General features: G+C 44.7%; 1 protein-coding gene and 17 non-coding genes across 18 annotated transcripts; 5 read left to right on the top strand and 13 right to left on the bottom strand.

Moving 5' to 3' along the window:
- Window positions 1–756: 756 nt before the first annotated feature.
- On the bottom strand, window positions 757–838 carry trnas-gcu (transfer RNA serine (anticodon GCU)). The gene has a single exon. It is a non-coding gene; the product is annotated as a tRNA-Ser (tRNA).
- A 103-nt stretch (window positions 839–941) lies between these two features.
- Window positions 942–1014, top strand: trnaa-agc (transfer RNA alanine (anticodon AGC)). The gene has a single exon. It is a non-coding gene; the product is annotated as a tRNA-Ala (tRNA).
- A 2654-nt stretch (window positions 1015–3668) lies between these two features.
- Window positions 3669–3750, bottom strand: trnas-gcu (transfer RNA serine (anticodon GCU)). The gene has a single exon. It is a non-coding gene; the product is annotated as a tRNA-Ser (tRNA).
- Window positions 3751–5180: 1430 nt separating this feature from the next.
- trnas-gcu (transfer RNA serine (anticodon GCU)) lies at window positions 5181–5262 on the bottom strand. The gene has a single exon. It is a non-coding gene; the product is annotated as a tRNA-Ser (tRNA).
- Window positions 5263–6692: 1430 nt separating this feature from the next.
- On the bottom strand, window positions 6693–6774 carry trnas-gcu (transfer RNA serine (anticodon GCU)). The gene has a single exon. It is a non-coding gene; the product is annotated as a tRNA-Ser (tRNA).
- A 103-nt stretch (window positions 6775–6877) lies between these two features.
- trnaa-agc (transfer RNA alanine (anticodon AGC)) lies at window positions 6878–6950 on the top strand. Its single transcript has one exon. It is a non-coding gene; the product is annotated as a tRNA-Ala (tRNA).
- A 1254-nt stretch (window positions 6951–8204) lies between these two features.
- Window positions 8205–8286, bottom strand: trnas-gcu (transfer RNA serine (anticodon GCU)). Its single transcript has one exon. It is a non-coding gene; the product is annotated as a tRNA-Ser (tRNA).
- A 1430-nt stretch (window positions 8287–9716) lies between these two features.
- trnas-gcu (transfer RNA serine (anticodon GCU)) lies at window positions 9717–9798 on the bottom strand. Its single transcript has one exon. It is a non-coding gene; the product is annotated as a tRNA-Ser (tRNA).
- A 1431-nt stretch (window positions 9799–11229) lies between these two features.
- trnas-gcu (transfer RNA serine (anticodon GCU)) lies at window positions 11230–11311 on the bottom strand. Its single transcript has one exon. It is a non-coding gene; the product is annotated as a tRNA-Ser (tRNA).
- Window positions 11312–11414: 103 nt separating this feature from the next.
- trnaa-agc (transfer RNA alanine (anticodon AGC)) lies at window positions 11415–11487 on the top strand. Its single transcript has one exon. It is a non-coding gene; the product is annotated as a tRNA-Ala (tRNA).
- Window positions 11488–13446: 1959 nt separating this feature from the next.
- Window positions 13447–13528, bottom strand: trnas-gcu (transfer RNA serine (anticodon GCU)). The gene has a single exon. It is a non-coding gene; the product is annotated as a tRNA-Ser (tRNA).
- Window positions 13529–13631: 103 nt separating this feature from the next.
- trnaa-agc (transfer RNA alanine (anticodon AGC)) lies at window positions 13632–13704 on the top strand. Its single transcript has one exon. It is a non-coding gene; the product is annotated as a tRNA-Ala (tRNA).
- Window positions 13705–16360: 2656 nt separating this feature from the next.
- trnas-gcu (transfer RNA serine (anticodon GCU)) lies at window positions 16361–16442 on the bottom strand. Its single transcript has one exon. It is a non-coding gene; the product is annotated as a tRNA-Ser (tRNA).
- A 1642-nt stretch (window positions 16443–18084) lies between these two features.
- trnas-gcu (transfer RNA serine (anticodon GCU)) lies at window positions 18085–18166 on the bottom strand. Its single transcript has one exon. It is a non-coding gene; the product is annotated as a tRNA-Ser (tRNA).
- A 103-nt stretch (window positions 18167–18269) lies between these two features.
- Window positions 18270–18342, top strand: trnaa-agc (transfer RNA alanine (anticodon AGC)). Its single transcript has one exon. It is a non-coding gene; the product is annotated as a tRNA-Ala (tRNA).
- Window positions 18343–19112: 770 nt separating this feature from the next.
- trnas-gcu (transfer RNA serine (anticodon GCU)) lies at window positions 19113–19194 on the bottom strand. Its single transcript has one exon. It is a non-coding gene; the product is annotated as a tRNA-Ser (tRNA).
- A 1289-nt stretch (window positions 19195–20483) lies between these two features.
- Window positions 20484–20565, bottom strand: trnas-gcu (transfer RNA serine (anticodon GCU)). Its single transcript has one exon. It is a non-coding gene; the product is annotated as a tRNA-Ser (tRNA).
- An 878-nt stretch (window positions 20566–21443) lies between these two features.
- On the bottom strand, window positions 21444–23146 carry LOC130919490 (uncharacterized). The gene is made up of 3 exons (XM_057842247.1): window positions 22833–23146; window positions 22192–22697; window positions 21444–22111 (listed from the first exon to the last, which is right to left on the bottom strand). Exons 1-3 carry the CDS (start codon window positions 23124–23126, stop codon window positions 21493–21495), a joined length of 1419 nt encoding a protein of 472 aa, XP_057698230.1. The 5' UTR covers window positions 23127–23146; the 3' UTR covers window positions 21444–21492.
- Window positions 23147–23270: the final 124 nt, after the last annotated feature.

The raw sequence follows: 23270 nt of genomic DNA, 5'->3' as shown, positions 1-23270 counted from the left end.
TGCACCTGTGGAACTGGTCCCAAGCCAGATACAACACCAAGTACCAAATGCAAGAACACAATGACTGATAACTAATCAACAAGTTTCAGTATCAGATAAAGAAAGGCTCCAAAATTAAAGTTCGAATTTCAAAGGAACCCAGAGATGAAGGAACAAAGACCAATTGCCTGGTTTCTAACTTTCTCCTTCGAGGTGGCCAGCATCATGGAAAGAGACGAGCCACATTCCACATTCTTCCAATAAACACTTTGACCTATTACTGTGGTTTCGCAAGCCCGAGAAAAACTGGGGATGCATGGTGCAGATGAACGAAGCGGAAATTGGAGCACCTGCAATTGTTTCAGTTTGGCCCTGCACCAGTGGAACTGGTCCCAAGCGAGATACACCACCAAGTACCAAATGCAAGAACACGATGACTGATAACTAATCAACAAGTTTCAGAATCAGATAAAGTCTCCAAAATTACAGTTTGAATTTCATAGGAACCCAGAGATGAAGGAACAAAGACCAATTGCCTGGTGTCTAACTTTCTCCTTCGAGGTGGCCAGCATCACTGAAAGAGACGAGCCAGATTCCACGTTCTTCCAGTGAAGACTTTGACCCATGACTGTGTTTTCGCAAGCCTGAGAAGAACTGGAGATGCATGGTGCAGATGTACAAAGCAGAAATTGGAACACTTGCAATTGTTTCAGTGTGGTCTGCCCCAGTAGAATTGGTCTCAAGCCATATACACCACCAAGAAGCAAATTCAGAACACGATGAGGATGGGATTCGAACCCATGCGTGTAGAACACAATGGATTAGCAGTCCATCACCTTAACCACTCGGTCACCTAATCACTGTCTTAGCAATAGATCTCAGGGCAACGGGAGTGACCTACGCCAACTGTATCCGTATGTTTCACTGACAATAGTATCGTTGCCCAGGTTCTTCATGTTGAAGGGGAATTAGCTCAATTGGTAGAGCGCTCGCTTAGCGTGCGAGAGGTAGGGGGATCGATGCCCTCATTCTCCAGTTGTCAATGGGATGGCAGTCTTTTATGGTCTCAAAAACCATGGATGAAACCTCAAGCCAGATAGTCTTTTCAAGCTCGTCAATAGGCTCAGATCTGGTTTGTATTTCAAAAACAAAGACACTTCTTCTGTTTTGCATCTCGAAACAAAAGACACTTCTTTGAGAACAATTTTGTCCAAATTTAGGAAGCGACCATTCACCTAACAGCCCAAAGATAACTAATCAACACATTTCAGAATCAGATAAAGAAGGGCTCCAAAATAAAAATTTGAATTACAAACCAGCCCAGAGATGAAGGAACAATGACCAATTGCCCCGTGTCTAACTTTCTACTTCACGGTGGCCAGCATGACTGAAAGAGACGAGTCACATTCCACCTTCTTCCGATAAACACTTTGACCTATTACTGTGGTTTCGCAAGCCCGAGAAAAACTGGGGATGCATGGTGCAGATGAACGAAGCGGAAATTGGAGCAACCGCACTTGTTTCAGTTTGGCCCTGCACCTGTGGAACTGGTCCCAAGCCAGATACAACACCAAGTACCAAATGCAAGAACACAATGACTGATAACTAATCAACAAGTTTCAGTATCAGATAAAGAAAGGCTCCAAAATTAAAGTTCGAATTTCAAAGGAACCCAGAGATGAAGGAACAAAGACCAATTGCCTGGTTTCTAACTTTCTCCTTCGAGGTGGCCAGCATCATGGAAAGAGACGAGCCACATTCCACATTCTTCCAATAAACACTTTGACCTATTACTGTGGTTTCGCAAGCCCGAGAAAAACTGGGGATGCATGGTGCAGATGAACGAAGCGGAAATTGGAGCACCTGCAATTGTTTCAGTTTGGCCCTGCACCAGTGGAACTGGTCCCAAGCCAGATACACCACCAAGTACCAAATGCAAGAACACGATGACTGATAACTAATCAACAAGTTTCAGAATCAGATAAAGAAAGGCTCCAAAATTAAAGTTTGAATTTCGAAGGAACCCAGAGATGAAGGAACAAAGACCAATTGCCTCGTGTCTAACTTTCTCCTTCGAGGTGGCCAGCATCACAGAAAGAGACGAGTCACATTGCACCTTCTTCCAATAAACACTTTGACCTATTACTGTGGTTTCGCAAGCCCGAGAAAAACTGGGGATGCATGGTGCAGATGAACGAAGCGGAAATTGGAGCCCCTGCAATTGTTTCAGTTTGGCCCTGCACCTGTGGAACTGGTCCCAAGCCAGATACAACACCAAGTACCAAATGCAAGAACACGATGACTGATAACTAATCACCAAGTTTCAGAATCAGATAAAGTCTCCAAAATTAGTTTGAATTTCATAGGAACCCAGAGATGAAGGAACAAAGACCAATTGCCTGGTTTCTAACTTTCTCCTTCGAGGTGGCCAGCATCATGGAAAGAGACGTGCCACATTCCACATTCTTCCAATTAACACTTTGACCTATTACTGTGGTTTCGCAAGCCCGAGAAAAACTGGGGATGCATGGTGCAGATGAAAGAAGCGGAAATTGGAGCCCCTGCAATGTTTCAGTTTGGCCCTGCACCTGTGGAACTGGTCCCAAGCCAGATACAACACCAAGTACCAAATGCAAGAACACGATGACTGATAACTAATCAACAAGTTTCAGAATCAGATAAAGAAAGTCTCCAAAATTAAAGTTCGAATTTCAAAGGAACCCAGAGATGAAGGAACAAAGACCAATTGCCTGGTTTCTAACTTTCTCCTTCGAGGTGGCCAGCATCATGGAAAGAGACGAGCCACATTCCACATTCTTCCAATAAACACTTTGACCTATTACTGTGGTTTCGCAAGCCCGAGAAAAACTGGGGATGCATGGTGCAGATGAACGAAGCGGAAATTGGAGCACCTGCAATTGTTTCAGTTTGGCCCTGCACCAGTGGAACTGGTCCCAAGCCAGATACACCACCAAGTACCAAATGCAAGAACACAATGACTGATAACTAATCAACAAGTTTCAGAATCAGATAAAGAAAGGCTCCAAAATTAAAGTTTGAATTTCGAAGGAACCCAGAGATGAAGGAACAAAGACCAATTGCCTCGTGTCTAACTTTCTCCTTCGAGGTGGCCAGCATCACAGAAAGAGACGAGTCACATTGCACCTTCTTCCAATAAACACTTTGACCTATTACTGTGGTTTCGCAAGCCCGAGAAAAACTGGGGATGCATGGTGCAGATGAACGAAGCGGAAATTGGAGCCCCTGCAATTGTTTCAGTTTGGCCCTGCACCTGTGGAACTGGTCCCAAGCCAGATACAACACCAAGTACCAAATGCAAGAACACGATGACTGATAACTAATCACCAAGTTTCAGAATCAGATAAAGTCTCCAAAATTAGTTTGAATTTCATAGGAACCCAGAGATGAAGGAACAAAGACCAATTGCCTGGTGTCTAACTTTCTCCTTCGAGGTGGCCAGCATCACTGAAAGAGACGAGCCAGATTCCACATTCTTCCAGTGAAGACTTTGACCCATTACTGTGTTTTCGCAAGCCTGAGAAGAACTGGAGATGCATGGTGCAGATGTACAAAGCAGAAATTGGAACACTTGCAATTGTTTCAGTGTGGTCTGCCCCAGTAGAATTGGTCTCAAGCCAGATACACCACCAAGTAGCAAATTCAGAACACGATGAGGATGGGATTCGAACCCATGCGTGTAGAACACAATGGATTAGCAGTCCATCACCTTAACCACTCGGTCAACTCATCACTGTCTTAGCAATAGATCTCAGGGCAACGGGAGTGACCTACGCCAACTGTATCCGTATGTTTCAATGACAATAGTATCGTTGCCCAGGTTCTTCATGTTGAAGGGGAATTAGCTCAAGTGGTAGAGCGCTCGCTTAGCGTGCGAGAGGTAGGGGGATCGATGCCCTCATTCTCCAGTTGTCAATGGGATGGCAGTCTTTTATGGTCTCAAAAACCATGGATGAAACCTCAAGCCAGATAGTCTTTTCAAGCTCGTCAATAGGCTCAGATCTGGTTTGTATTTCAAAAACAAAGACACTTCTTCTGTTTTGCATCTCGAAACAAAAGACACTTCTTTGAGAACAATTTTGTCCAAATTTAGGAAGCGACCATTCACCTAACAGCCCAAAGATAACTAATCAACACATTTCAGAATCAGATAAAGAAGGGCTCCAAAATAAAAATTTGAATTACAAACCAGCCCAGAGATGAAGGAACAATGACCAATTGCCCCGTGTCTAACTTTCTACTTCACGGTGGCCAGCATGACTGAAAGAGACGAGTCACATTCCACCTTCTTCCGATAAACACTTTGACCTATTACTGTGGTTTCGCAAGCCCGAGAAAAACTGGGGATGCATGGTGCAGATGAACGAAGCGGAAATTGGAGCAACCGCACTTGTTTCAGTTTGGCCCTGCACCTGTGGAACTGGTCCCAAGCCAGATACAACACCAAGTACCAAATGCAAGAACACAATGACTGATAACTAATCAACAAGTTTCAGTATCAGATAAAGAAAGGCTCCAAAATTAAAGTTCGAATTTCAAAGGAACCCAGAGATGAAGGAACAAAGACCAATTGCCTGGTTTCTAACTTTCTCCTTCGAGGTGGCCAGCATCATGGAAAGAGACGTGCCACATTCCACATTCTTCCAATAAACACTTTGACCTATTACTGTGGTTTCGCAAGCCCGAGAAAAACTGGGGATGCATGGTGCAGATGAAAGAAGCGGAAATTGGAGCCCCTGCAATGTTTCAGTTTGGCCCTGCACCTGTGGAACTGGTCCCAAGCCAGATACAACACCAAGTACCAAATGCAAGAACACGATGACTGATAACTAATCAACAAGTTTCAGAATCAGATAAAGTCTCCAAAATTAAAGTTTGAATTTCATAGGAACCCAGAGATGAAGGAACAAAGACCAATTGCCTGGTGTCTAACTTTCTCCTTCGAGGTGGCCAGCATCACTGAAAGAGACGAGCCAGATTCCACATTCTTCCAGTGAAGACTTTGACCCATTACTGTGTTTTCGCAAGCCTGAGAAGAACTGGAGATGCATGGTGCAGATGTACAAAGCAGAAATTGGAACACTTGCAATTGTTTCAGTGTGGTCTGCCCCAGTAGAATTGGTCTCAAGCCAGATACACCACCAAGTAGCAAATTCAGAACACGATGAGGATGGGATTCGAACCCATGCGTGTAGAACACAATGGATTAGCAGTCCATCACCTTAACCACTCGGTCAACTCATCACTGTCTTAGCAATAGATCTCAGGGCAACGGGAGTGACCTACGCCAACTGTATCCGTATGTTTCAATGACAATAGTATCGTTGCCCAGGTTCTTCATGTTGAAGGGGAATTAGCTCAAGTGGTAGAGCGCTCGCTTAGCGTGCGAGAGGTAGGGGGATCGATGCCCTCATTCTCCAGTTGTCAATGGGATGGCAGTCTTTTATGGTCTCAAAAACCATGGATGAAACCTCAAGCCAGATAGTCTTTTCAAGCTCGTCAATAGGCTCAGATCTGGTTTGTATTTCAAAAACAAAGACACTTCTTCTGTTTTGCATCTCGAAACAAAAGACACTTCTTTGAGAACAATTTTGTCCAAATTTAGGAAGCGACCATTCACCTAACAGCCCAAAGATAACTAATCAACACATTTCAGAATCAGATAAAGAAGGGCTCCAAAATAAAAATTTGAATTACAAACCAGCCCAGAGATGAAGGAACAATGACCAATTGCCCCGTGTCTAACTTTCTACTTCACGGTGGCCAGCATGACTGAAAGAGACGAGTCACATTCCACCTTCTTCCGATAAACACTTTGACCTATTACTGTGGTTTCGCAAGCCCGAGAAAAACTGGGGATGCATGGTGCAGATGAACGAAGCGGAAATTGGAGCAACCGCACTTGTTTCAGTTTGGCCCTGCACCTGTGGAACTGGTCCCTAGCCAGATACAACACCAAGTACCAAATGCAAGAACACGATGACTGATAACTAATCAACAAGTTTTAGAATCAGATAAAGAAAGGCTCCAAAATTAAAGTTCGAATTTCAAAGGAACCCAGAGATGAAGGAACAAAGACCAATTGCCTGGTTTCTAACTTTCTCCTTCGAGGTGGCCAGCATCATGGAAAGAGACGTGCCACATTCCACATTCTTCCAATAAACACTTTGACCTATTACTGTGGTTTCGCAAGCCCGAGAAAAACTGGGGATGCATGGTGCAGATGAAAGAAGCGGAAATTGGAGCCCCTGCAATGTTTCAGTTTGGCCCTGCACCTGTGGAACTGGTCCCAAGCCAGATACAACACCAAGTACCAAATGCAAGAACACGATGACTGATAACTAATCAACAAGTTTCAGAATCAGATAAAGTCTCCAAAATTAAAGTTTGAATTTCATAGGAACCCAGAGATGAAGGAACAAAGACCAATTGCCTGGTGTCTAACTTTCTCCTTCGAGGTGGCCAGCATCACTGAAAGAGACGAGCCAGATTCCACATTCTTCCAGTGAAGACTTTGACCCATTACTGTGTTTTCGCAAGCCTGAGAAGAACTGGAGATGCATGGTGCAGATGTACAAAGCAGAAATTGGAACACTTGCAATTGTTTCAGTGTGGTCTGCCCCAGTAGAATTGGTCTCAAGCCATATACACCACCAAGAAGCAAATTCAGAACACGATGAGGATGGGATTCGAACCCATGCGTGTAGAACACAATGGATTAGCAGTCCATCACCTTAACCACTCGGTCACCTAATCACTGTCTTAGCAATAGATCTCAGGGCAACGGGAGTGACCTACGCCAACTGTATCCGTATGTTTCACTGACAATAGTATCGTTGCCCAGGTTCTTCATGTTGAAGGGGAATTAGCTCAATTGGTAGAGCGCTCGCTTAGCGTGCGAGAGGTAGGGGGATCGATGCCCTCATTCTCCAGTTGTCAATGGGATGGCAGTCTTTTATGGTCTCAAAAACCATGGATGAAACCTCAAGCCAGATAGTCTTTTCAAGCTCGTCAATAGGCTCAGATCTGGTTTGTATTTCAAAAACAAAGACACTTCTTCTGTTTTGCATCTCGAAACAAAAGACACTTCTTTGAGAACAATTTTGTCCAAATTTAGGAAGCGACCATTCACCTAACAGCCCAAAGATAACTAATCAACACATTTCAGAATCAGATAAAGAAGGGCTCCAAAATAAAAATTTGAATTACAAACCAGCCCAGAGATGAAGGAACAATGACCAATTGCCCCGTGTCTAACTTTCTACTTCACGGTGGCCAGCATGACTGAAAGAGACGAGTCACATTCCACCTTCTTCCGATAAACACTTTGACCTATTACTGTGGTTTCGCAAGCCCGAGAAAAACTGGGGATGCATGGTGCAGATGAACGAAGCGGAAATTGGAGCAACCGCACTTGTTTCAGTTTGGCCCTGCACCTGTGGAACTGGTCCCAAGCCAGATACAACACCAAGTACCAAATGCAAGAACACAATGACTGATAACTAATCAACAAGTTTCAGTATCAGATAAAGAAAGGCTCCAAAATTAAAGTTCGAATTTCAAAGGAACCCAGAGATGAAGGAACAAAGACCAATTGCCTGGTTTCTAACTTTCTCCTTCGAGGTGGCCAGCATCATGGAAAGAGACGTGCCACATTCCACATTCTTCCAATAAACACTTTGACCTATTACTGTGGTTTCGCAAGCCCGAGAAAAACTGGGGATGCATGGTGCAGATGAACGAAGCGGAAATTGGAGCCCCTGCAATGTTTCAGTTTGGCCCTGCACCTGTGGAACTGGTCCCAAGCCAGATACAACACCAAGTACCAAATGCAAGAACACGATGACTGATAACTAATCAACAAGTTTCAGAATCAGATAAAGTCTCCAAAATTAAAGTTTGAATTTCATAGGAACCCAGAGATGAAGGAACAAAGACCAATTGCCTGGTGTCTAACTTTCTCCTTCGAGGTGGCCAGCATCACTGAAAGAGACGAGCCAGATTCCACATTCTTCCAGTGAAGACTTTGACCCATTACTGTGTTTTCGCAAGCCTGAGAAGAACTGGAGATGCATGGTGCAGATGTACAAAGCAGAAATTGGAACACTTGCAATTGTTTCAGTGTGGTCTGCCCCAGTAGAATTGGTCTCAAGCCAGATACACCACCAAGTAGCAAATTCAGAACACGATGAGGATGGGATTCGAACCCATGCGTGTAGAACACAATGGATTAGCAGTCCATCACCTTAACCACTCGGTCAACTCATCACTGTCTTAGCAATAGATCTCAGGGCAACGGGAGTGACCTACGCCAACTGTATCCGTATGTTTCAATGACAATAGTATCGTTGCCCAGGTTCTTAATGTTGAAGGGGAATTAGCTCAAGTGGTAGAGCGCTCGCTTAGCGTGCGAGAGGTAGGGGGATCGATGCCCTCATTCTCCAGTTGTCAATGGGATGGCAGTCTTTTATGGTCTCAAAAACCATGGATGAAACCTCAAGCCAGATAGTCTTTTCAAGCTCGTCAATAGGCTCAGATCTGGTTTGTATTTCAAAAACAAAGACACTTCTTCTGTTTTGCATCTCGAAACAAAAGACACTTCTTTGAGAACAATTTTGTCCAAATTTAGGAAGCGACCATTCACCTAACAGCCCAAAGATAACTAATCAACACATTTCAGAATCAGATAAAGAAGGGCTCCAAAATAAAAATTTGAATTACAAACCAGCCCAGAGATGAAGGAACAATGACCAATTGCCCCGTGTCTAACTTTCTACTTCACGGTGGCCAGCATGACTGAAAGAGACGAGTCACATTCCACCTTCTTCCGATAAACACTTTGACCTATTACTGTGGTTTCGCAAGCCCGAGAAAAACTGGGGATGCATGGTGCAGATGAACGAAGCGGAAATTGGAGCAACCGCACTTGTTTCAGTTTGGCCCTGCACCTGTGGAACTGGTCCCAAGCCAGATACAACACCAAGTACCAAATGCAAGAACACAATGACTGATAACTACTCAACAAGTTTCAGTATCAGATAAAGAAAGGCTCCAAAATTAAAGTTCGAATTTCAAAGGAACCCAGAGATGAAGGAACAAAGACCAATTGCCTGGTTTCTAACTTTCTCCTTCGAGGTGGCCAGCATCATGGAAAGAGACGTGCCACATTCCACATTCTTCCAATAAACACTTTGACCTATTACTGTGGTTTCGCAAGCCCGAGAAAAACTGGGGATGCATGGTGCAGATGAAAGAAGCGGAAATTGGAGCCCCTGCAATGTTTCAGTTTGGCCCTGCACCTGTGGAACTGGTCCCAAGCCAGATACAACACCAAGTACCAAATGCAAGAACACGATGACTGATAACTAATCAACAAGTTTCAGAATCAGATAAAGTCTCCAAAATTAAAGTTTGAATTTCATAGGAACCCAGAGATGAAGGAACAAAGACCAATTGCCTGGTGTCTAACTTTCTCCTTCGAGGTGGCCAGCATCACTGAAAGAGACGAGCCAGATTCCACATTCTTCCAGTGAAGACTTTGACCCATTACTGTGTTTTCGCAAGCCTGAGAAGAACTGGAGATGCATGGTGCAGATGTACAAAGCAGAAATTGGAACACTTGCAATTGTTTCAGTGTGGTCTGCCCCAGTAGAATTGGTCTCAAGCCAGATACACCACCAAGTAGCAAATTCAGAACACGATGAGGATGGGATTCGAACCCATGCGTGTAGAACACAATGGATTAGCAGTCCATCACCTTAACCACTCGGTCAACTCATCACTGTCTTAGCAATAGATCTCAGGGCAACGGGAGTGACCTACGCCAACTGTATCCGTATGTTTCAATGACAATAGTATCGTTGCCCAGGTTCTTCATGTTGAAGGGGAATTAGCTCAAGTGGTAGAGCGCTCGCTTAGCGTGCGAGAGGTAGGGGGATCGATGCCCTCATTCTCCAGTTGTCAATGGGATGGCAGTCTTTTATGGTCTCAAAAACCATGGATGAAACCTCAAGCCAGATAGTCTTTTCAAGCTCGTCAATAGGCTCAGATCTGGTTTGTATTTCAAAAACAAAGACACTTCTTCTGTTTTGCATCTCGAAACAAAAGACACTTCTTTGAGAACAATTTTGTCCAAATTTAGGAAGCGACCATTCACCTAACAGCCCAAAGATAACTAATCAACACATTTCAGAATCAGATAAAGAAGGGCTCCAAAATAAAAATTTGAATTACAAACCAGCCCAGAGATGAAGGAACAATGACCAATTGCCCCGTGTCTAACTTTCTACTTCACGGTGGCCAGCATGACTGAAAGAGACGAGTCACATTCCACCTTCTTCCGATAAACACTTTGACCTATTACTGTGGTTTCGCAAGCCCGAGAAAAACTGGGGATGCATGGTGCAGATGAACGAAGCGGAAATTGGAGCAACCGCACTTGTTTCAGTTTGGCCCTGCACCTGTGGAACTGGTCCCTAGCCAGATACAACACCAAGTACCAAATGCAAGAACACGATGACTGATAACTAATCAACAAGTTTCAGAATCAGATAAAGAAAGGCTCCAAAATTAAAGTTCGAATTTCAAAGGAACCCAGAGATGAAGGAACAAAGACCAATTGCCTGGTTTCTAACTTTCTCCTTCGAGGTGGCCAGCATCATGGAAAGAGACGAGCCACATTCCACATTCTTCCAATAAACACTTTGACCTATTACTGTGGTTTCGCAAGCCCGAGAAAAACTGGGGATGCATGGTGCAGATGAACGAAGCGGAAATTGGAGCACCTGCAATTGTTTCAGTTTGGCCCTGCACCAGTGGAACTGGTCCCAAGCGAGATACACCACCAAGTACCAAATGCAAGAACACGATGACTGATAACTAATCAACAAGTTTCAGAATCAGATAAAGTCTCCAAAATTACAGTTTGAATTTCATAGGAACCCAGAGATGAAGGAACAAAGACCAATTGCCTGGTGTCTAACTTTCTCCTTCGAGGTGGCCAGCATCACTGAAAGAGACGAGCCAGATTCCACGTTCTTCCAGTGAAGACTTTGACCCATGACTGTGTTTTCGCAAGCCTGAGAAGAACTGGAGATGCATGGTGCAGATGTACAAAGCAGAAATTCGAACACTTGCAATTGTTTCAGTGTGGTCTGCCCCAGTAGAATTGGTCTCAAGCCATATACACCACCAAGAAGCAAATTCAGAACACGATGAGGATGGGATTCGAACCCATGCGTGTAGAACACAATGGATTAGCAGTCCATCACCTTAACCACTCGGTCACCTAATCACTGTCTTAGCAATAGATCTCAGGGCAACGGGAGTGACCTACGCCAACTGTATCCGTATGTTTCACTGACAATAGTATCGTTGCCCAGGTTCTTCATGTTGAAGGGGAATTAGCTCAATTGGTAGAGCGCTCGCTTAGCGTGCGAGAGGTAGGGGGATCGATGCCCTCATTCTCCAGTTGTCAATGGGATGGCAGTCTTTTATGGTCTCAAAAACCATGGATGAAACCTCAAGCCAGATAGTCTTTTCAAGCTCGTCAATAGGCTCAGATCTGGTTTGTATTTCAAAAACAAAGACACTTCTTCTGTTTTGCATCTCGAAACAAAAGACACTTCTTTGAGAACAATTTTGTCCAAATTTAGGAAGCGACCATTCACCTAACAGCCCAAAGATAACTAATCAACACATTTCAGAATCAGATAAAGAAGGGCTCCAAAATAAAAATTTGAATTACAAACCAGCCCAGAGATGAAGGAACAATGACCAATTGCCCCGTGTCTAACTTTCTACTTCACGGTGGCCAGCATGACTGAAAGAGACGAGTCACATTCCACCTTCTTCCGATAAACACTTTGACCTATTACTGTGGTTTCGCAAGCCCGAGAAAAACTGGGGATGCATGGTGCAGATGAACGAAGCGGAAATTGGAGCAACCGCACTTGTTTCAGTTTGGCCCTGCACCTGTGGAACTGGTCCCAAGCCAGATACAACACCAAGTACCAAATGCAAGAACACAATGACTGATAACTAATCAACAAGTTTCAGTATCAGATAAAGAAAGGCTCCAAAATTAAAGTTCGAATTTCAAAGGAACCCAGAGATGAAGGAACAAAGACCAATTGCCTGGTTTCTAACTTTCTCCTTCGAGGTGGCCAGCATCATGGAAAGAGACGAGCCACATTCCACATTCTTCCAATAAACACTTTGACCTATTACTGTGGTTTCGCAAGCCCGAGAAAAACTGGGGATGCATGGTGCAGATGAACGAAGCGGAAATTGGAGCACCTGCAATTGTTTCAGTTTGGCCCTGCACCAGTGGAACTGGTCCCAAGCCAGATACACCACCAAGTACCAAATGCAAGAACACGATGACTGATAACTAATCAACAAGTTTCAGAATCAGATAAAGAAAGGCTCCAAAATTAAAGTTTGAATTTCGAAGGAACCCAGAGATGAAGGAACAAAGACCAATTGCCTCGTGTCTAACTTTCTCCTTCGAGGTGGCCAGCATCACAGAAAGAGACGAGTCACATTGCACCTTCTTCCAATAAACACTTTGACCTATTACTGTGGTTTCGCAAGCCCGAGAAAAACTGGGGATGCGTGGTGCAGATGAACGAAGCGGAAATTGGAGCCCCTGCAATTGTTTCAGTTTGGCCCTGCACCTGTGGAACTGGTCCCAAGCCAGATACAACACCAAGTACCAAATGCAAGAACACAATGACTGATAACTAATCAACAAGTTTCAGTATCAGATAAAGAAAGGCTCCAAAATTAAAGTTCGAATTTCAAAGGAACCCAGAGATGAAGGAACAAAGACCAATTGCCTGGTTTCTAACTTTCTCCTTCGAGGTGGCCAGCATCATGGAAAGAGACGAGCCACATTCCACATTCTTCCAATAAACACTTTGACCTATTACTGTGGTTTCGCAAGCCCGAGAAAAACTGGGGATGCATGGTGCAGATGAACGAAGCGGAAATTGGAGCACCTGCAATTGTTTCAGTTTGGCCCTGCACCAGTGGAACTGGTCCCAAGCGAGATACACCACCAAGTACCAAATGCAAGAACACGATGACTGATAACTAATCAACAAGTTTCAGAATCAGATAAAGTCTCCAAAATTACAGTTTGAATTTCATAGGAACCCAGAGATGAAGGAACAAAGACCAATTGCCTGGTGTCTAACTTTCTCCTTCGAGGTGGCCAGCATCACTGAAAGAGACGAGCCAGATTCCACGTTCTTCCAGTGAAGACTTTGACCCATGACTGTGTTTTCGCAAGCCTGAGAAGAACTGGAGATGCATGGTGCAGATGTACAAAGCAGAAATTGGAACACTTGCAATTGTTTCAGTGTGGTCTGCCCCAGTAGAATTGGTCTCAAGCCATATACACCACCAAGAAGCAAATTCAGAACACGATGAGGATGGGATTCGAACCCATGCGTGTAGAACACAATGGATTAGCAGTCCATCACCTTAACCACTCGGTCACCTAATCACTGTCTTAGCAATAGATCTCAGGGCAACGGGAGTGACCTACGCCAACTGTATCCGTATGTTTCACTGACAATAGTATCGTTGCCCAGGTTCTTCATGTTGAAGGGGAATTAGCTCAATTGGTAGAGCGCTCGCTTAGCGTGCGAGAGGTAGGGGGATCGATGCCCTCATTCTCCAGTTGTCAATGGGATGGCAGTCTTTTATGGTCTCAAAAACCATGGATGAAACCTCAAGCCAGATAGTCTTTTCAAGCTCGTCAATAGGCTCAGATCTGGTTTGTATTTCAAAAACAAAGACACTTCTTCTGTTTTGCATCTCGAAACAAAAGACACTTCTTTGAGAACAATTTTGTCCAAATTTAGGAAGCGACCATTCACCTAACAGCCCAAAGATAACTAATCAACACATTTCAGAATCAGATAAAGAAGGGCTCCAAAATAAAAATTTGAATTACAAACCAGCCCAGAGATGAAGGAACAATGACCAATTGCCCCGTGTCTAACTTTCTACTTCACGGTGGCCAGCATGACTGAAAGAGACGAGTCACATTCCACCTTCTTCCGATAAACACTTTGACCTATTACTGTGGTTTCGCAAGCCCGAGAAAAACTGGGGATGCATGGTGCAGATGAACGAAGCGGAAATTGGAGCAACCGCACTTGTTTCAGTTTGGCCCTGCACCTGTGGAACTGGTCCCAAGCCAGATACAACACCAAGTACCAAATGCAAGAACACAATGACTGATAACTAATCAACAAGTTTCAGTATCAGATAAAGAAAGGCTCCAAAATTAAAGTTCGAATTTCAAAGGAACCCAGAGATGAAGGAACAAAGACCAATTGCCTGGTTTCTAACTTTCTCCTTCGAGGTGGCCAGCATCATGGAAAGAGACGAGCCACATTCCACATTCTTCCAATAAACACTTTGACCTATTACTGTGGTTTCGCAAGCCCGAGAAAAACTGGGGATGCATGGTGCAGATGAACGAAGCGGAAATTGGAGCCCCTGCAATTGTTTCAGTTTGGCCCTGCACCAGTGGAACTGGTCCCAAGCCAGATACACCACCAAGTACCAAATGCAAGAACACGATGACTGATAACTAATCAACAAGTTTCAGAATCAGATAAAGAAAGGCTCCAAAATTAAAGTTTGAATTTCGAAGGAACCCAGAGATGAAGGAACAAAGACCAATTGCCTCGTGTCTAACTTTCTCCTTCGAGGTGGCCAGCATCACAGAAAGAGACGAGTCACATTGCACCTTCTTCCAATAAACTCTTTGACCTATTACTGTGGTTTCGCAAGCCCGAGAAAAACTGGGGATGCATGGTGCAGATGAACGAAGCGGAAATTGGAGCCCCTGCAATTGTTTCAGTTTGGCCCTGCACCTGTGGAACTGGTCCCAAGCCAGATACAACACCAAGTACCAAATGCAAGAACACGATGACTGATAACTAATCACCAAGTTTCAGAATCAGATAAAGTCTCCAAAATTAGTTTGAATTTCATAGGAACCCAGAGATGAAGGAACAAAGACCAATTGCCTGGTTTCTAACTTTCTCCTTCGAGGTGGCCAGCATCATGGAAAGAGACGTGCCACATTCCACATTCTTCCAATAAACACTTTGACCTATTACTGTGGTTTCGCAAGCCCGAGAAAAACTGGGGATGCATGGTGCAGATGAAAGAAGCGGAAATTGGAGCCCCTGCAATGTTTCAGTTTGGCCCTGCACCTGTGGAACTGGTCCCAAGCCAGATACAACACCAAGTACCAAATGCAAGAACACGATGACTGATAACTAATCAACAAGTTTCAGAATCAGATAAAGAAAGTCTCCAAAATTAAAGTTCGAATTTCAAAGGAACCCAGAGATGAAGGAACAAAGACCAATTGCCTGGTTTCTAACTTTCTCCTTCGAGGTGGCCAGCATCATGGAAAGAGACGAGCCACATTCCACATTCTTCCAATAAACACTTTGACCTATTACTGTGGTTTCGCAAGCCCGAGAAAAACTGGGGATGCATGGTGCAGATGAACGAAGCGGAAATTGGAGCACCTGCAATTGTTTCAGTTTGGCCCTGCACCAGTGGAACTGGTCCCAAGCCAGATACACCACCAAGTACCAAATGCAAGAACACAATGACTGATAACTAATCAACAAGTTTCAGAATCAGATAAAGAAAGGCTCCAAAATTAAAGTTTGAATTTCGAAGGAACCCAGAGATGAAGGAACAAAGACCAATTGCCTCGTGTCTAACTTTCTCCTTCGAGGTGGCCAGCATCACAGAAAGAGACGAGTCACATTGCACCTTCTTCCAATAAACACTTTGACCTATTACTGTGGTTTCGCAAGCCCGAGAAAAACTGGGGATGCATGGTGCAGATGAAAGAAGCGGAAATTGGAGCCCCTGCAATTGTTTCAGTTTGGCCCTGCACCTGTGGAACTGGTCCCAAGCCAGATACAACACCAAGTACCAAATGCAAGAACACGATGACTGATAACTAATCAACAAGTTTCAGAATCAGATAAAGTCTCCAAAATTACAGTTTGAATTTCATAGGAACCCAGAGATGAAGGAACAAAGACCAATTGCCTGGTGTCTAACTTTCTCCTTCGAGGTGGCCAGCATCACTGAAAGAGACGAGCCAGATTCCACGTTCTTCCAGTGAAGACTTTGACCCATGACTGTGTTTTCGCAAGCCTGAGAAGAACTGGAGATGCATGGTGCAGATGTACAAAGCAGAAATTGGAACACTTGCAATTGTTTCAGTGTGGTCTGCCCCAGTAGAATTGGTCTCAAGCCAGATACACCACCAAGAAGCAAATTCAGAACACGATGAGGATGGGATTCGAACCCATGCGTGTAGAACACAATGGATTAGCAGTCCATCACCTTAACCACTCGGTCACCTAATCACTGTCTTAGCAATAGATCTCAGGGCAACGGGAGTGACCTACGCCAACTGTATCCGTATGTTTCACTGACAATAGTATCGTTGCCCAGGTTCTTCATGTTGAAGGGGAATTAGCTCAAGTGGTAGAGCGCTCGCTTAGCGTGCGAGAGGTAGGGGGATCGATGCCCTCATTCTCCAGTTGTCAATGGGATGGCAGTCTTTTATGGTCTCAAAAACCATGGATGAAACCTCAAGCCAGATAGTCTTTTCAAGCTCGTCAATAGGCTCAGATCTGGTTTGTATTTCAAAAACAAAGACACTTCTTCTGTTTTGCATCTCGAAACAAAAGACACTTCTTTGAGAACAATTTTGTCCAAATTTAGGAAGCGACCATTCACCTAACAGCCCAAAGATAACTTATCAACACATTTCAGAATCAGATAAAGAAGGGCTCCAAAATAAAAATTTGAATTACAAACCAGCCCAGAGATGAAGGAACAATGACCAATTGCCCCGTGTCTAACTTTCTACTTCACGGTGGCCAGCATGACTGAAAGAGACGAGTCACATTCCACCTTCTTCCGATAAACACTTTGACCTATTACTGTGGTTTCGCAAGCCCGAGAAAAACTGGGGATGCATGGTGCAGATGAACGAAGCGGAAATTGGAGCAACCGCACTTGTTTCAGTTTGGCCCTGCACCTGTGGAACTGGTCCCAAGCCAGATACAACACCAAGTACCAAATGCAAGAACACAATGACTGATAACTAATCAACAAGTTTCAGTATCAGATAAAGAAAGGCTCCAAAATTAAAGTTCGAATTTCAAAGGAACCCAGAGATGAAGGAACAAAGACCAATTGCCTGGTTTCTAACTTTCTCCTTCGAGGTGGCCAGCATCATGGAAAGAGACGTGCCACATTCCACATTCTTCCAATAAACACTTTGACCTATTACTGTGTTGTTTCGCCAGCCTGACAAAAACCGAAGAGACATAGTGCAGTTGAATGAAGCAGAAATTGGAGCACCTGCAATTGTTTCAGTTTGGTCTGCTCCTGTGGAATTGGTCTCAAGCCAGATACAACACCAAGTACCAAATGCAAGAACACGATGACTGATAACTAATCAACAAGTTTCAGAATCAGATAAAGTCTCCAAAATTAAAGTTTGAATTTCAAAGGAACCCAGAGATGAAAAGGCCAATTGCCTCGTGTCTAACTTTCTCCTTCGAGGTGGCCAGCATCACCGAAAGAGACGAGCCACATTCCACATTCTTCCAATAAACACTTTGACCTATTACTGTGGTTTCGCAAGCCCGAGAAAAACTGGGGATGCATGGTGCGGATGAACGAAGCGGAAATTGGAGCAACCGCGCTTGTTTCAGTTTGGCCCTGCACCTGTAGAACTGGTCCCAAGCCAGATACAACACCAAGTACCAAATGCAAGAACACGATGACTGATAACTAATCAACAAGTTTTAGAATCAGATAAAGAAAGGCTCCAAAATTATAGTTTGAATTTCAAAGGAACCCAGAGATGAAGGAACAAAGACCAATTGCCTGGTGTCTAACTTTCTCCTTCGAGGTGGCCGGCATCATGGATAGAGACGAGCCACAGAATTGGTCTCAAGCCAGATACACCACCAAGTAGCAAATGCAAGTACACGATCAGGATGGGATTCGAACCCATGCGTGTAGAACACAATGGATTAGCAGTCCATCACCTTAACCACTCGGTCACCTCATCACTATCTTAACAATAGATCTCAGGGCAACGGGAGTGACCTACGCCAACTGTATCCGTATGTTTCACTGACAATAGTATCGTTGCCCAGGTTCTTCACATTGAAGGGGAATTAGCTCAAGTGGTAGAGCGCTTGCTTAGCGTGCAAGAGGTAGGGGGATCGATACCCTCATTCTCCAGTTGTCAATGGGTTGGCAGTCTTTTATGGTCTCAAAAACCATGGATGAACCTCAAGCCAGATAGTTTTTTCAAGCTCGTCAATAGGCTCAGATCTGGTTTGTATTTCAAAAACAAAGACACTTCTTCTGTTTTGCATCTCGAAACAAAAGACACTTCTTTGAGAACAATTTTGTCCAAATTTAGTAAGCGACATCTCACCTAACAGCCCAAAGATAACTAATCAACACATTTCAGAATCAGATAAAGAAGGGCTCCAAAATAAAAATTTGAATTACAAACCAGCCCAGAGATGAAGGAACAATGACCAATTGCCCCGTGTCTAACTTTCTACTTCACGGTGGCCAGCATGACTGAAAGAGACGAGTCACATTCCACCTTCTTCCAATAAACACTTTGACCTATTACTGTGGTTTCGTAAGCCCGAGAAAAACTGGGGATGCATGGTGCAGATGAACGAAGCGGAAATTGGAGCAACCGCGCTTGTTTCAGTTTGGCCCTGCACCTGTGGAACTGGTCCCAAGCCAGATACAACACCAAGTACCAAATGCAAGAACACGATGACTGATAACTAATCAACAAGTTTCAGAATCAGATAAAGAAAGGCTCCAAAATTAAAGTTTGAATTTCAAAGGAACCCAGAGATGAAGGAACAAAGACCAATTGCCTGGTGTCTAACTTTCTCCTTCGAGGTGGCCGGCATCATGGATAGAGAAGAGCCACAGAATTGGTCTCAAGCCAGATACACCACCAAGTAGCAAATGCAAGTACACGATCAGGATGGGATTCGAACCCATGCGTGTAGAACACAATGGATTAGCAGTCCATCACCTTAACCACTCGGTCACCTCATCACTATCTTAACAATAGATCTCAGGGCAACGGGAGTGACCTACGCCAACTGTATCCGTATGTTTCACTGACAATAGTATCGTTGCCCAGGTTCTTCACGTTGAAGGGGAATAAGCTCAAGTGGTAGAGCGCTCGCTTAGCGTGCGAGAGGGAGGGGGATCGATCCCCTCATTCTCCAGTTGTCAATGGGTTGGCAGTGTTTTATGGTCTCAGAAACCATGGATGAAAGCTCAAGCCAGATAGTTTTTTCAAGCTCGTCAATAGGCTCAGATCTGGTTTGTATTTCAAAAACAAAGACACTTCTTCTGTTTTGCATCTCGAAACAAAAGACACTTCTTTGAGAACAATATTGTCCAAATTTAGTAAGCGACATCTCACCTAACAGCCCAAAGATAACTAATCAACACATTTCAGAATCAGATAAAGAAGGGCTCCAAAATAAAAATTTGAATTACAAACCAGCCCAGAGATGAAGGAACAATGACCAATTGCCCCGTGTCTAACTTTCTACTTCACGGTGGCCAGCATGACTGAAAGAGACGAGTCACATTCCACCTTCTTCCAATAAACACTTTGACCTATTACTGTGGTTTCGTAAGCCCGAGAAAAACTGGGGATGCATGGTGCAGATGAGCGAAGCGGAAATTGGAGCAACCGCGCTTGTTTCAGTTTGGCCCTGCACCTGTGGAACTGGTCCCAAGCCAGATACAACACCAAGTACCAAATGCAAGAACACGATGACTGATAACTAATCAACAAGTTTCAGAATCAGATAAAGTCTCCAAAATTAAAGTTTGAATTTCAAAGGAACCCAGAGATGAAAAGGCCAATTGCCTCGTGTCTAACTTTCTCCTTCGAGGTGGCCAGCATCACCGAAAGAGACGAGCCACATTCCACATTCTTCCAATAAACACTTTGACCTATTACTGTGGTTTCGCAAGCCCGAGAAAAACTGGGGATGCATGGTGCAGATGAACGAAGCGGAAATTGGAGCAACCGCGCTTGTTTCAGTTTGGCCCTGCACCTGTGGAACTGGTCCCAAGCCAGATACAACACCAAGTACCAAATGCAAGAACACGATGACTGATAACTAATCAACAAGTTTTAGAATCAGATAAAGAAAGGCTCCAAAATTATAGTTTGAATTTCAAAGGAACCCAGAGATGAAGGAACAAAGACCAATTGCCTGGTGTCTAACTTTCTCCTTCGAGGTGGCCGGCATCATGGATAGAGACGAGCCACAGAATTGGTCTCAAGCCAGATACACCACCAAGTAGCAAATGCAAGAACACGATGTAGATGGGATTCGAACCAATGCGTGTAGAACACAATGGATTAGCAGTCCATCACCTTAACCACTCGGTCACCTCATCACTATTTTAACAATAGATCTCAGGGCAACGGGAGTGACCTACGCCAACTGTATCCGTATGTTTCACTGACAATAGTATCGTTGCCCAGGTTCTTCACGTTGAAGGGGAATTAGCTCAAGTGGTAGAGCGCTTGCTGCGCAAAGGCTGGGGCCCAATCTTTGAGCTTCCCCGCACACGCGAGAGCGGCGGAAAATCCGCCGCGCCGGCGGTGTCGTCGCCGGACGGTAATCGGAGGCGGCCCGGGGGGCATTTAAGAACGTCGTTGTGTACGAATTAGCGAAAACGTATTTGCCACTGGCTGTGTCGAACCAGCGACCCTCGACTCGAAATGCCGGAAGCGCCTGACGTCATCTTACCGAGATCTATCCGTCACGTAGTGCTTCCTCCTTTCACTTTAGGGCACAATCTGAATGTGTTCTAATGTGAAAGATCAGCTTGTTTACGTCGATAACTGGATAGCAGTTTACCTCTTAGATAAAATATTTTCCGTTTGATTTGCTTTTCATTCATTAGAATGGCTCTTTATTGTCATAGAAAATAATTAGACCACAGTTGATCTCTACAATTTAATGTTTAATGCTCAGTATTAGTTTGTATTACTTGACAAAAATGTTTAGCCATCTAGATGTATACAATGGTTTTATTTGTCATGCCAATAGAAAAGGAGCACTTTCGCCTCCTTTGTTATTATATTAAAAAGTGCAACTTATTTGCATGCACAAGCCTTTGAAACCTTGGCATCAATGAGTCAGTATTTACAAAACATCATGCAAGACATAAGACACTTGCCTTAATGAACACTTGGGTAAAAAAAACAATATATACACAGGAAAAAGGATAATAGAATGACACTTTATTGGGATAAATGGGTTCACATATTTACAGTTTATTCTACATTATTTACAAGTGTGTCCATCCAGATTTTTGTTAAGGGGGCGGGTTTCGCAGTTCTTTCTGCTGGCGCTGCTCATTCAGCCACACTTCTAAAGATTTGCCTCCTGACGAACTGAGGCAAAAGGTGGCCCTGCCAAAGCGGCTGTGTCCAAACTCCTTAATTTTGGGTTGCCCACACTTTGAGCACTTGTTAACTGCCACTTCGCGGACATATCTTCTTTTCTGGACTCCACTGGCTTCCTGTTCTGCCCTGCGCCGCTTGTTCCTCACTGTGAGACGGGACACAGGAGCCACTGGGGCAACAGGAGTTTGAGCCTGGACAGGGGCGGCTAGGGACCAACCAGGGTTTAAAACAATGATCTGAGGCGGCAATGCAGGAGCTGGGAGAGCAAGAGGAGCAGGAGGATGTGCTGGAGCGATGGGCCGGACGACAGTGGCACTAGCAGGCTGTCTACCCGGCCGCAACTTAGGAGCCTGTCCCGCCCTGTTTGGAGGAAGGACGAACTCATGCTGGGGCCCTGATGTGGAGGGAGGCTTCTCCATCCTTTCCCGTGGAGCAGGAAGCTGTGAGCTGGCCACAGCGATGCGGTCCTCACAAGCAAGGCCTTGGGAAAGGACACTTCGCTCCTGAGAGTTCTCCCGTCGATTACACCTGCAGCCATAAAGTGTAAACATTACAAATGACCGCTAAACTTTTTACATAAATGTCAATATAAAAAACATTGTGCTTACCACTGAGTGAGAGTCCTCTGATTCAGCAGAAAAAGTTGAAGAGAGGTGGCCTCCATCAGGGTGTGGCAGTTCAGCACCACGTCTCGGATGTGGTGGTAGTCATTGAGTACTTTGGTCCAACGAGGAAGGCGGACTCCATCCTTTTTACTTGGAGACTTGTGTAGTGCACACAGCTTGACGCACATAGTCTCAACTAAGCGGCTGGAGCTGGGCCACTGAGCTGGCCCTCCTGGATGACCAATCAGGCACCTCTTCACACTGTCCACACCCGGTGTCGTTCCTGCGTTCTTCGGGGCCTTGTAGCGTCCGTGGACAAGCTTGGGCTGGTGTCTGGGCTGGTAGTGGATCCTCCGCTTGTCCCCTTCAGGTAGAGCAGTCCACAAGAGGATGACCTCGCTGACCTGCTGCTCGTCCAGGTAGCGTGCCTGACGGAGGGACACCAGGTATTCAGCCAAGTCCTGGACCTTATCCCAGCCAGGTACGCCATCAGGTCCAAGAATTGGAGCCTGCGTAGAAATATCAAAATGAATCAACAAATGATATTAAATTAATGAAAATTACTTGTAAATACTGAAGGGAAATTCAATACAACACACAGCATGTCAAAGCAAATAGAGACTAATAATGATCAGTCAACTCACAAGAGTCTGGTCTGCAGCACTGGACCCAGCAGATGTGGCAGGATCAGAGGCAGCACTAGGCTCGTCAGGGTGCTGAAGAGGACGCTGCAGGGGGGAGGGCACACGACGCTGGGAAGGGGACTTCGGTGGAGGCAGCCCTTGACTGGATGTGGATGGCTGTGGGACAGTCTCGATGGTGTCATAGAGGACAGGCACCGTCAAGTCGATAGGTTCCTCCTCCAGAAAACCTTCGTCCTGCACCTCCTCATCGTCCATCTGCTCCACCAGTCGATCCTCATCCTCCGGGTTTTCCATGTCAGTAAGGGATTTACCAGTCTGACTGTACAGGTACTCCATGCCTAGAAGCTCCCCTGCATAAACACATACACACACACACACACACACACAAAAAAGATCAATCAAGTGTTTGAAATAATGTATTAAATATTAAATTTAACA

Source organism: Corythoichthys intestinalis, chromosome 7 (assembly GCF_030265065.1).
Source record: "Corythoichthys intestinalis isolate RoL2023-P3 chromosome 7, ASM3026506v1, whole genome shotgun sequence".
Lineage (NCBI taxonomy): Eukaryota > Metazoa > Chordata > Actinopteri > Syngnathiformes > Syngnathidae > Corythoichthys > Corythoichthys intestinalis.
This window is presented reverse-complemented; position numbering and strand designations above follow the sequence as displayed.